Source organism: Psammomys obesus, unplaced genomic scaffold (genome assembly GCF_907164565.1).
Source record: "Psammomys obesus unplaced genomic scaffold, mPsaObe1.curated_primary_1811, whole genome shotgun sequence".
In the NCBI taxonomy this organism is placed as follows: domain Eukaryota; kingdom Metazoa; phylum Chordata; class Mammalia; order Rodentia; family Muridae; genus Psammomys; species Psammomys obesus.
The window spans coordinates 19,784,968-19,798,169 of record NW_026596046.1 but is presented as its reverse complement, the minus strand read 5'-3'; the positions used below and the strand labels follow the sequence as shown (position 1 = coordinate 19,798,169).

At 44.5% G+C, this 13,202-nt stretch overlaps 1 protein-coding gene across 1 annotated transcript in view; it reads left to right on the top strand.

Annotated features, from left to right (window-relative positions):
* The first annotated feature begins 12,123 nt into the window (after nucleotides 1-12,123).
* Btbd1 (BTB domain containing 1) overlaps nucleotides 12,124-13,202 on the top strand; it is a 38,321-nt gene continuing 37,242 nt past the window's right edge. Inside the window, exon 1 of the mRNA XM_055623024.1 lies at nucleotides 12,124-12,616. Coding sequence (XP_055478999.1) covers nucleotides 12,192-12,616 — 425 coding nt within the window. The 5' untranslated portion in view covers nucleotides 12,124-12,191. The remainder of the gene's footprint in view (nucleotides 12,617-13,202) is intronic.

Genomic DNA, 13,202 nt, shown 5'->3' with positions numbered 1-13,202 from the left:
AGGGAGTCAGATTGCATTACAGATGGCTGTGAGCCACCATGTGGTTGCTGGAAATCGAACTCAGGACTTATGGAAGAGCAGCAAGTGCTCTTCTTAACCCCTGAGCCATTTCTCCAGCCCCTAGCCATGATGTTTTATCACAGCAGAAATTGACTTTAAAAGGAAATTTGGGGGAAAGAGATGTGTTAAGCTTGGTTTGGTGTCTGTGAGACACTGATAGTATGTTTCTAGTAGAATTGTGGATATCTAAAGGAAAAACTTTGCAAAGAATGACCAGGGCTTGAAAGTGAGATGTAGAGTTTCCATCATTAGCAGAATTGTAGATAAATCTGAGATAGAAAGAAACTCGTTTGAGGGTGGGGAAGTGAGTCAAAGATGGAACCATGTGCCAGTGTTCCACAATGATAGAAGAGGGCCTGTGACTCAATGGACTAAAGAGGAAGGCTTCAAGAAACTGTGAACAATTATAAAACTTGTTGCTACAAAGCCCAGGCAGAGGCAGTTTCAAAGCATGAGTGATAACCGTCACGCCCAAGAGGGTCAAGTCACACAACAGAAAAAGACTCCACAGCCTTGACAGATCGCCAGCTAGCAGCCTTAGAACTACATGCTGGAGTGCTGACAGAACCAGACAGGCTTGAGGAGCACGAGGAGATGAAGATGCTTTGACATGAAGAAGAAAGAGGCAGGAGGCTGTGGCAGGGTTGAGGAAACTTTTGGTGATGTGGAATGGCTACATACAGAGAATCTGGGGAAAGAGCCATGGAATAGGAACATTGACATTGCCAGAGAAGAAGGCTCAGAGTAGTTCTGGATAGCAGGGCAAATTCAAGTGCAAAGACAGAGAAGTTAGTCCTGAAAAGATGGAGGATTTCTGCAGCTGGCAAGGAAGAATCAAGCGACTGCTTACACTTGGATTGTCTGCTTTCTGAGGGCTAGGGTGTAAGTAAAGATGGGCAGAGCTAAATGAAGTGTGTTCTCATAATCACCATCTATATTTATTTCCCCGTAACCCAAGAGGCAGCAGATGCTAGAGAAGTGGACTCTGAAACCCAACCTGCTTTGTATTTCATTTCTGGCCAGGACATGTTTTTCGTGGAAGGTCATTATTTAAATCCCCGCAGAAGAATCACAGCAACTGTGCTCAGAACACATGAGGCAGAGAAGCCAAGCTCCTCTATGCCCTAAGCACTATGGTTATTTTTATTATCACAAAAATCTTGTTGAAGGTGTGATGTAAATTGGAATAATGTTAGTTATCTGCCTTGTATTTGATTCTATCAAAATAGTTTAAGACATCTAACAGGGATAGTGCAACTGAACAGTAAGAGTAGATTAGAAGTAGAACGGTAGCCATGACAACAGCAAATGCAAAAGCGGAAACCCGAAGAACGGAGGCACTATGAATTAAACAAAAGTAAAATCGAATTATTAAGTTCATGTAGAGTAGAGCTTGGGAAATGTGTACACAGAAATTACCAGTGAAAACCTAAGTCTTATGGCCCATGTCTGGAATGCTGAGGAAGTTAAAAAGGATCACAGGTTCAAAGCTAACCTAGGATACATAGCAAGAATCTTTAAAACAAACAAACAAGCAAACAAACAAAAAAAGAAAACAAACTAAAAAGCCAAAGGGGAAAAAAATCAGCAGTTAGTATTTAAATTGACTCCTTTTTGAGTAATTGCTAACATTTTGCAGAAAGAAAATCGGGGAATGAAAAGGTGAAGTAAATCGGTCACATGTCATGTAGCAAATTGTAGCCTAGTCGTAACTCAAAACCAAGAAGATTTAAAAATCCTTTCATCAGTCCCTACTCTATATAAGCCATTCTCAAAGCCCAACCCCTGAGATACACTTCCTTGAACCAGGCCACACCTACTCCAACAAAGACTCCCTTGCTAATGGTGCCACTCCCTGGTGACCAAACCTTCAAACCCGTGAGCCTATGGGGTCATTACTATTCAAGCCACCACAGTGCCTCTAATTGATCTGAAACTTGTTCAGTAGAAAGGCTGACTGGCCACCAAACCCCAAGGATCTGCCTGACTCCACCTCCCCACTGCTAGGATTATAATCATGCACCCTCGTGTCCAGCTTTCTACAAGATGCTGGGGACTGAATTTAGGCCCTCATGATTGCCTCTGAGGACACAAGGTATACGTACATTCAGGCCAACACATACACATAAAATAAAAAGTAAATAAATCTTTTTAAAGGAGAAAATAGGGAAACTAGACTAGTAGATCTAATAAAAAAATTTAAGGTTCTGATGACACTACCAAGAAAGTAAGAAGACAACCACTAGAATAGAAGCCATATTTGTGAACCATGCATACATTCAATAGAGCTCCAGCATCCAGAGCATGTAACAAATGAAGGCAAGTTTAGGATGGCCAATAAGCACGTGGAATTAACTATAAGGGGAATAAAGACAATAATAAAGAAGATAATAATCATAGAAATACAAACCAAAACCCAAATGAGATGCCATTTTATAACCAATAAGGGTCTGAGGCAGGAGATACGAATCTCAACATATTTCAAGGCATGGAAAACGACTGGCATCTTGTCCGGAGACTCAGAAGCAACAGTTAAATCTCTGTGGCTGTGCGGGAGAGCCACTGAGTCACTGTTCTAGAAGCAGAAGTCAGGGAACATCTTCTTCATCGTCTGTCTCAGTACCTGGTACGTGACTCCAAAGAAATGGCTGTTGCCTAGGATGGATAATTGGATGATGGATGGCACGGAAAAAAAAGAGAAAAATGTTAAAACGTTTTACTAATCAATAAAGGGAAGTGTGGGGGGGCAGTAATGCTTAAGAGTTTCCTCCCTAAGTTCTAGTCAGAAGTCTAGAAAATGTCCAAAGTAAACAACTCTCGTGGTAACCATGAAAGTTGGCAAAACCAAGGGAAAAACAAACAAAAGAGTGTGGTAAATGGACCCATACAATACTCAGAAGCACGGAGGAATGGAATGTCCTTGTTTATCTTAAAGCAAATTGGTCCAGGTCCCACCTAATAGGTGAGATGGGGAGATGTGTTTAGCCTGTTTCAGTCACTTTGTGAAAGGCAGAAAGACAATCAGTCACTGCAAGCTCCTTCCCCTTAGTGAAGTGAGTCTCTTAGAACCTACCTTCCTCCCACCCTATCACTGTATGCTCTGAGGAAGGACCCTCCTGACCTCCTGGCATCCTTGGGATATTCAGTTAGCTTGACCCTGGCCTGGACCTGTGATGTGTGCAGGCTGGTGGCGGCTGACATACTGGCCTTCTGGTGTCCACAGCTGACCTTAGCAGTCGTGTTAACCTGCAGCCTAGTTTTGCTTCTCTTGGTAAGAGCCTGAGGGCTGCTCTCCAGCTGGCTCAGCCTCAGTTTGGCTTTTGCTAGCCCCACCAGCTCCACTGACACACTGTCTACCAGGCCCTGGCTAGAAGGTCCAGGCAAGGAAGTCACTTGAGCTGCACCCCCTCCCACCCCACCCCAGCAGGCTTATGGAAGTCTAATTGCTCTTAACTGTAATCCTAGGTGCTAAAATAGGCTCAGGAGTGAGTGAGTACCACATGGTCCTCCCTGACCATTGAACTTTCTCCAAATTGCCTTGATGCAGCTGAGTTTCCACTCTTCCCTTCTGAGGTAGGATAAATCACCAATCTCAGAGAAGGAACTTTAAGCCAGGCAGAGGTGGTGCACACCTGTAATGCCAGCACTCAGGAGGCAGAGGCAGGTGGATCTCAGAGTTCCAGTGAAACCTGTGGGAGGCTGTGGCTGGCTTAGGGGTTGCAGGAAGTCAAGCTTGGGCTCCTCTCTTTTTGACCTTTCCCTTGCTTGGAGTTCAAACTGGGGTTACAGGCAGAAGCGCATAAGTCTTAAGTGTAGAGGATGTGATTTAATTTGCTTATTGGTTTCTGTGGCACATGTGAGTATTTCAGTCTTTGGCTTCTTCACTTTAGCTTCTATTTATACCCTCAGTGCTCATCCTTTCAAAGAGGGGGTAGTCCAACAGCCGCTGCAGTTTCATTGTAAGGACCTAATCACCACCTTTTATGTTTTCAAAATCTCTTCTCTTCTTTGGCATTAAATCATTTTCCAAAATAGAACTTTTCCTCTTCCTTTCGCCCGGCTGCCTTTTCTCGAGTTTTTCGAAAGGCCTTTCCGTCAGTAGGTCTTTTTCTTCTGAGTCCTCAAATTTGTTCTAATTATAAACCAGCACTCATGTGGCATATGCTACCTTCTCTAGGCTGGGTTCCAGAAAGCACTGACAAGCAAAGAAAACAGGGCTCTGGAAGAAAGCCGCCTTCAGCTTAGGACATGGCTGTTGCTGCTATGGTATTTAAAGAAATATGGGACGGGGGGAGAGTTTAATACTGAGCTGAGCAGGCCTCCATGAGCTTCCACCTCTTGATGAGTTAGAAGCTTCCTGGAGCAAGTAATACTCTAATGACTTTTGTAATCTCACCTCTGGCCCTGGCGATGGGTGCAAAAGTGGATTAAATAACGTCTCTTCAGATCAAGGTAATACCTAATAGCATTTTAGAGGCTTGAGAAAATAATGCTATCTATGACAGCCATACCCGCTGTCCTTGCTGAAGCTTACATAAGAGCTCATTCTAGATTTTCATATAGTCTTTTCTCAGTGTTTTTCCTTACGAAAAATCCAAGCACTTTTTCCTCAGTTAATTATTAAGTGAAGAAAGTCACCCATAATCTCTGTAAGATATAATTGTTCTGTGAGCTATAATAGCAGTGGTTATATACTTTCATATATGTATATATGTATATATATATATATATGTTATATTTTTATAAAGTCTTAGGCATTTTAAACAAAGTGTCATACTCTGAACCCAGAGGATAAAATAGTGTGATGTAGCCTGTTTTTTTTTATTTGTTTTGTTTTCGTCAGTATGAGTTGAAGACACTTTTCCACATCCATAAATCTCTTTTCACCAAGTAATTCCATCACATGGCTGAGTGTCCTGTAGTTATCCTAATTAGCTTCAGCTGTCATCTTGACAAACCTAGTCACTTGGAAAGAAGGAACCTGAATTGAGGAGTTGCCTACGTCAGATTGTCTTGTGGGCATGTCTGTGGAACATTTTCTCTGTTAGTGATTGGTGAGGGAGGCTCCTTCCAGAGTGGGCAGTGCCACCCACATTGTGCTACACAACCCAGGGTAAGACAGCTGGCTGAACTCAAGCCAGGGACAGCAAGCTAGTAAGCAGTGTTTCTCCATGGTCTCTGCTTCAGTTCCTGCGTCAGGCTCCCGCCTCTAGTTCTTGTGACTTCCCTTAGTGATGGACTGTCCCCTGTAAGTTGAAATAAACCCTCTCCTCCCTAAGATACCTTTGCTCAGTATATTATCACGGCAACAAAGAGTAACCTAGAACAATACTCAAGTGTCTGTCTGGGTTATTTCTATTTTAAAAACCATAATACTTTGATATCTTTGTTGTTTCAAAATCTACACCCAGCTCAATTTCCTCAAGATAGATGGATTAGTATAGACAGAATTTCTTAAACAAGATAGTTATTGGTTTTGTGAACATGAACTTCTGAATGACTCCAGTTTTATTCATTAAAAGGGAGACTGAGTTGGAGATATAGCCCATTGAGAGTACTTCCCTAATGTGTACAAAGCCCTGGGTTTGAGTCCAGAACAAAACAGGGAGTTAGGTATTGGATTTATAAAGGTTCTTCATATATTACAATACCACACCTGTGTCATAGGTCATGTACTCTCAACATTCTTCTGGTTTTTTCTATTCTCAATTTTATTATGTATTATTATTTCTAGATAGTTAGAATTTAACAACTTTAATCTAACAAACCTATATTTCTTATTTTATGGGTATTGATTTTGACGTCATGTTTAGAAAGGCATTTCGTATTTTAAAAGCAATAATTTCCACTTGAATTTTACTCTGGCTCCTTTATAGTGTCTTCTTGGTGTTGTTCCTTCTTGGTCTTCCTTTTTATTATTATGGTTTTGTTTTGTTGAGGTAATATCCCTCTATAGGACCCAGGCTGGCTTTTAACTCATTATATATCACAGGCTGCCCTCAAATTCTACCTGTCTCAGCCACCTGAGCAGAGATTACATACATTTATCAATACACCCAGGTTTCCATCGCATTTTAAAATAGACTGCTATTTCAAATATATAGAAAGAGAAATGTAACTCACATGAGCTAAGTAAGTTCGCACTAGTATCTTTAGTAACAAATCCCGTGCTTTCCCCACTAATATGAAATGTTATCTTGTCTGGCAGTCAGTCTGTCTGTCTATAATGAAGTCTCTGGATTCCCTACTCTCTGTAGTATAGCAGACTACTACTTAAATTAGTCATAGGACTGATACGTAGTAGTCTGCACCACCAAAGAGCACTGTCGTATCACGAGACCCTTCTACATGCCTTCCACACCTCCCTTCAGTTAGCCATTACATAGTCTCCTCAAGGCAGCCTTGTCTTCAAACTCAAGAAGCTGAAGCTGGGGCAGTTCACTGGCAGGAGGACCCAGCAGCATCTCCACACAAGCCTATATTTCACATCAGCTGTTTGACTGCTTATGAAAGGGGAAATCTTTCATGGCAATTTCCCTGAGCCAGAGCATTAAAAAAGCATTAAGTGGGGGTGCACTTAGTGGGGTTTAAGCGGGACACCCTTCTGTGCTTCCTTCACTCCTTCTAGGTGATGCTGTGGGAGAGCCGCTCTCAGCCCTGAGTCCTGACTCCTTGGAGGGGGGCGGGGTTGAGAGGGTAGGGAGTTGTCCACGACCCTTTCATGGGTAAAGTAAGCTAAATAAAGACAGGACATGGCTACATCAACACTCTTTGTGAAGTACATGTGACATAAAAATGAGTTCTAAATATTGACTGAGAAAAACAAGCTTATAAGAGTCTGTGGGAAGATCCAGTGTGGCCTCAGACCACATAGACGGTGCCAAGGTCACCAGACAATAACCACTGCCCACAGCCTTCTGCTCAATAACAGGTTATACATTCCTTCCTTTGAAAGAACAACCCTGTGTGTTTAACATTCCGAATTCCCCTAGTGCTTACCCAAGAGCACAAAGACTTCCATGTCTCCCTAAATACTCATTTTTTAAATGACTATATGTGTGAACTGTAATTTAAGCAGTCCTTTCTTGATGAGTTATACGTGAGTTCTGAGAATACAACCCAGGTCCTCAGGCTCTCAAGGCAAGCACTTTACTGACATAGCCCTTTTCTTGACAAAGTTGTGTTGAGAGGTCTAGCTATGGAGCCTGGAACTGAAACTAGCAGTACTATGTAGTTCATGCTGGCTCAGAACTGACAATCATCCCACCTGAGTGTTAAGCTGCAGCATGCACCACCATGCCTAGCTGGTCTTTAGGATTTTTCTACAGATAAGATTATCTCATCTGAAAATGTAGGTTCCTCTTGATTTATTGGACTGGCCAAATGGTTAGAATAATGCTGTATACAGGTAGCAAAAGCAGATGATATCCTTGCCTTACTTCATATCTTAGGGGAGAATTTTTTTTTTTTTTAAATATGAAGTCAACTAAACTTTTTCTTTATGCTCTTTGTAAGGGTGAGAATGCCTTTTCTGTTCCTAGATTAATATTTCTATAATAAATAAAAATAATATTTTAAATATTTTATAATATAACTAATATAAAATGATATTTTATAATAATAAAAATATTGGGAACTGAGGAGTTAAATCAGTTGGTAGAGTATTTGTTTACCATTCATAAGGCCCTAGGTTCTAACACATGAAAAGGACGAGGGTGTGGTGGTGCAGGTGGGAAGATCAGAAGTTCAATGTCATCCTCCACTACTCAGTAAGTTAAGGTCCAGCCTGAACTTCATGAGTATTTCTCAAAAATGCATATATATGCATATATACATACAGATGTATATGTTTTTGTCAAATGCTTTTTCTGACTATAACTTTGTCTCTTATTCTACTTATATGGTGGTGTATTATACTAATAGCTTTATAAACTTTGCCTTCCTAAAACAAATTCCTCTTGATAATACTTCACGTGTGGGTGTCCAAAGAGGCCAGACCCTTAGAGCTGGAGTTACAGGTTGTGAACCACCTAACACAGAGGCTGAGAATCAAACTGTGGTCCTCAGGAAGACCTTTAACCCTGACCCACCTCTCCGGCCCCGGCACAATACTTTCGATATGTTGATAAATACGATTTGTTAGGGTCTGTTGTTGTTGAGTATTTTTCTGCCCATACTCACCATGAATATTGGTAATTTTCCTTTCTTGGAATGTTCTGCCTGGTTTTGAGCTGTCATCTCCTCTTACCAAGAGTTTTCCCTGAAACATTTGCAACTTCATAATGGGTTTCCTTAATTTTCTATGCTTGGGAAATAAACAACAAATAAAAAAAAATGCCCTCAGGAGTAAAAGCTGACTTGATGTTCATTTCTCTGAAAGATTCTGTTTCCTTCAGTTTCAAGACCTCTGTATCCATTACTCTATTCTGGTATTCTCTTCTTGATAACATTTCAGGCAGGTTCTTCTGAACCCTCTCTTCAACTAGGCTTCAGTTAAGGCCCCTGTCCTGTGTTTGATCTGCCCAACTCAGCCTTAGCAAGTATCCAAGAATCTTGCTAACTTTCATGTGCCCTCTTAAAAGTTTCCATCTGTTGACTCTTTGACTTTGGTTTTTGGCTACAAATTCCCAGCTAGCTTCGCTGAATTCACAGCTGAATCTGATTTTCTTTTCTGTTATAGTGCCCCATTGTACCAGTCTTAACAAAAGTCTTCCTTGGTGTTTTATATTTTTGTTTTTTATTTTAAAGATTTATTTATAATGTATACAATGTGTGTTTGCATGTATACCTGCATGCCAGGAGATGGCACCAGATTTCATTTTAGAGGGTTGTGAGCCTCCATGTGGTTGCTGGGAATTGAACTCATGACCTCTAGAAGAGCAGCCAGTGCTCTTAACCTCTGAGCCATTGCTCTAGTCCCCTTGGTGTTTTATTAAGTACCACAATAATCTTTCCTTCAGCAGTGCCCCCACACAGGTCTTTTATCTATTTTTCATATTTGATTAGTTGTAGGTGGGAAAATGAGCCAGAAGTGAGTTGCTATCTTGTGACAGGGCCAGACAGTGCAGAGGTTCTTCCATCTTGTATTCTTCCTGAGGCCATTACAGTTTCAACTAAATCTGCTCTCCTCAATAAAGAATCCCATGGAAAATTACCAAACCTTTATTCTAAGAAACAAAGGCCAGGATGTCCTGGATAACATAGCTTCCGTTAACCTGCCTGTCTGTGCAGAACCCCCTCCAGCTAACTGCTTATCTTACCTTGTGTAAAACTGCTTGCTTACCAGGAACTCCCTACCCACCAGCTGCCTGGTGAGATGCCAGTAAGTGACTTTTGCCTTTAAAACTTCAAAAACCCTGTGCTCTGGATACTTTGGGGCCACACCTAGGTTCACAAAGCTGGGTGTGGTCCTAGTCAGCTAGAATCCAGATTTTTAAAAAATGTTTATTTATTATGTACACAGTATTATGACTGCATGTACACTTGCATGACAGAAGGGGGCATCAGAAGTGAGCCACCATGTGGATGGTGGGAATTGAACTCAGGACCTCTGGGAGAGCAGCCAGTACTCTTAATCTCTGAGTCACCTCTCCAGTCCTGGAATCAAGATTTTTAATTGGCTATAAATTGTGTCCGAGTGGTCACCTCTGGTGTGCTACCCATAATATTATTGCTAAACCTAAAAGTCTATTTCTGTACCAAGAATGCATTGTTTTAAAACTTCTTTTACAATTGCAATTAAAAAAGAATAATGGACATATAAGTAATGGCTCAAAGAAATCACCAAGGGGGTTGCAAGACAGAGAGAACGAAATGGCAGAAAAGCAAGCAGATTTTATGTGACAGTCATCAGGGTAGGGAATCAGAGCTGATATTGTTTGGACTGATTGGAAACTTATTGAAAAGGTTAAGAAAGATTCCAGGAGAGCTTTTAATTTTTATTTTGTTTTCTCGGGCCAAGGTTTCTCTGTGTAGCACTGACTGTCCTGGAGTTCACTCTGTAGACCAGACTAGCCACAAACTCAGAAATCTGCCTACCTCTGTTTTCTGAGTGCTGGGATTAGAGTTGAGAGAGTGTCTGTGTGTGTGTGTGTGTGTGTGTGTGTGTTTCACCACCACTGCTCAGCAGGTTCCTGGTGGATTAAGGGAGATTCTTGGGGAACAGCAACTGCTTTAAGAGATCTGCTTTTCTAGTACATAGAAACCTTTAGGCTTGTTTACCCAACAATTCTACTTACCCAAATTTCTTCTGTTTAGAACAATATTACCAGCACTGCCACCTGGGAATAGTGGGCTTTGTATCTGACAGGAACTAGTTTTGTGTTTTTTGTTGTTGTTGTGTTGTTGGTTGGTTGGTTGGTTTTTTTAAGACAGGGTCTCACTTTGTAGCCCTGGCTGGCTGGGAACTTGCTTTGTAGATCAGGTTGGCCTGGAACTCAAAAGAGAGCTGCCTGCCTCTGCCTCCTTAGTTCTGGGATTAAAGGTATGGACCACTGTGCCCTGCCCTCTCTGTAGTTTTTTTTTTTTTTTTTTATCATTTATTTTTGTGTGTCTGTACATATGCTGGAGCACCACAGCTTGGATATATAAGTAATGGCTCTGTGGGCTGTTTTTATTTTAATTTATTTATGAGACAGGGTTCTCTGGAATTCACAGAGCTAAGTTAGCTCCTGTCTCATAGGATCAAAGGTATGCACCACCATACCCACCTGTTCTTAAATTACATTTTATAATTAGAGGGTGGGTGTATATGTCAGCATATCTAGAGGTCAAAGGACAATTTACAGGAGTCAGCTCCCTCCTTCTACTATGTAGGTCCTGGGGATTAAACTCAGGTCAACAGGCTTGGTGGCAAGTGCAACTGTTTTGTTTTTTGTTTTTCTAGACAGGGTTTCTCTGTGTAGCCTTGGCTGTCTTGGAACTCCCTCAGCAGACCAGGCCTGCCTCTGCCTCCTCAGTGCTGGGATTAAAGGCGAACACCACTACTACCCAGGCTTCTTCTTTTTTTTTTTTTTTTTTTGCAACTGTATTTTTAAAGTCCTATAATAGATCATTGAATTGTACACATTTAAAAATTAATAATAGAGTTTTTTCAGATTATTTTCAATCTCCCTAAAAATGGACATTAAAATACGGAAATTAAAAAAAAAAAAAAAAAGGTTGTTCTGGTATCTTGCTTTTGTTTTCAAAGAATCAGCTTTCATTTCTTCTCTAATCCCACTACAAAATCCAAGTTTAGGGCTCTTAGAGGTTTTGGTTTTGTTTTGTTTTTTTTTTCCCAACTAGTCTTACCTGGTAAAGAAACATTTTCTGGGTCTTTTTTATTCTGCCTCTAAGGACTGACTTATCTCAGGATCAGTTTATTACTGCAGGGTTCAAGAAAGGTTCCCACATAATGACAACCACATAGAAACACTGCCTGAAAGAGGATTTACTTAGCTGGCAGTGCCTTTCCCATTTGTTTTTGAGGAGAGAGGAGCTAAGACAGGATCTCAGTTTGCAGCCCAGGCTGAGCTCCCACTTGCAGCAAAGTTCACTGCCTCGGCTTCCATTTCCCTGGGATCACTGGCACGAGCAAATCTCAGCTCAATTCTTTGGGTTCCACAGGTTGGTTTGTTCTGCTCAGGCACTGGAAACAAGGCCTGGGAGACGGCTGAGCAGGAAGGGCCTCGACAGCTGACATGGAAACGGAGGAGGAACTCTTCCCACGGGGCGGAGTGCGGCCTGGACAGACCAGAGGGGAGCCGAGGGACCTGCAAACCTGGGGAGAGACCGGTGGGGTTCCACCGCGGCGGTGACGGGGCCACGGTCCCATCTTCCGGTACGTTAGGGCGTCGTCCCTCCACAGCCTCCCTCGCAGTGCCCTCGAGGTCCTCGCACTTCCAGCTTCTCCACCAACAGGGCTGGGGCCGCGTCCGCGCGCGCGCCAGAAAGGGAGAAGCAGGGTGGACCCCGCCGTCCTCCCTCCCCTCCCCTCCCGCTCAGCCACGCCGCCCCGCGGGAGGGCGGAGGCGCGCGGCCGGAAGCGCCTTTCCCGGAAGGCGAGGGGGCGGCGCCGGCCTCGGGGCGGCTCGACGATGGCGGCGGCGCGCCGGGCGCTCGCCCCCTGAGCAGAGCCGCTCAGCGGAAGGATGGCCTCGCTCGGGTCAGCCGCGGCGGGGGAGCCGGCGGCCGGGGCCGAGGCGGAGCTGGGTCCTCCGGCCCCGCCGCCGCCCCCGCCTCCGCCGCCGCCGCCCGCTCCGTCGCCGTCGGCCCTCGGGCCGCTGCTGCCGCTGCAGCGGGAGCCGCTGTACAACTGGCAGGCCACCAAGGCGTCGCTCAAGGAGCGCTTCGCCTTCCTCTTCAACTCGGAGCTGCTGAGCGATGTGCGGTTCGTGCTCGGCAAGGGCCGCGGCGGCGCGGCCGCCGGGGGCCCGCAGCGCATCCCCGCCCACCGCTTCGTGCTGGCGGCGGGCAGCGCGGTCTTCGACGCCATGTTCAACGGCGGCATGGCCACGACGTCGGCCGAGATCGAGCTGCCGGACGTGGAGCCCGCCGCCTTCCTGGCGCTGCTGAGGTGAGCGGCGGGCGCGCGGGGCCGGCGGCCTTGGGGAACCGGCCAGCCGGCCTCCCCCGGTTCCTCTCTCGCCGGGATGCCCGGGAGGGCCGGCCGGCCGGCGGCGGGCGCTCCGCCGGGGAAGGGCGCTGGCGTAGTCCGGGGCCCGCCCTGTGGCCCGGGCTTGACGAGCAAGCGGGCAGGGTCGAAGACGGCGCAGGCCGGCCCGAGCGCCCGCTCGCCGGGTTGGTTTTTGTCTGAAGGACGCGCCAGCTGATAGGGACTGGGAGAACTGGTGTCTTCAGGCCCGTCGCGATTTGTTGTCTAGACTCCCGAAAGTAATAGCAGGTTAACTGGCTGGCCTGCTTCGGAGATGGATAGCTCATTAGCTTTCTTCGGTGGAAGGGAGTAGCATTTTGGCGTTCATAGCTTTTAACCCCAGCAGTCCTGTCCGGGAGGGAGATCGGGCTGTTTACCCCAGTTTGACAAATGGGAGCCAGGCCCAGAAAAGTAACTCGTCCAAGGTAACGGAGTCAGCTCCCAGAGGACCATGTGTGTTTCATTATACGAAGATGGTTTTGGCTGCCTGAATGATGTGTTGTTTTTA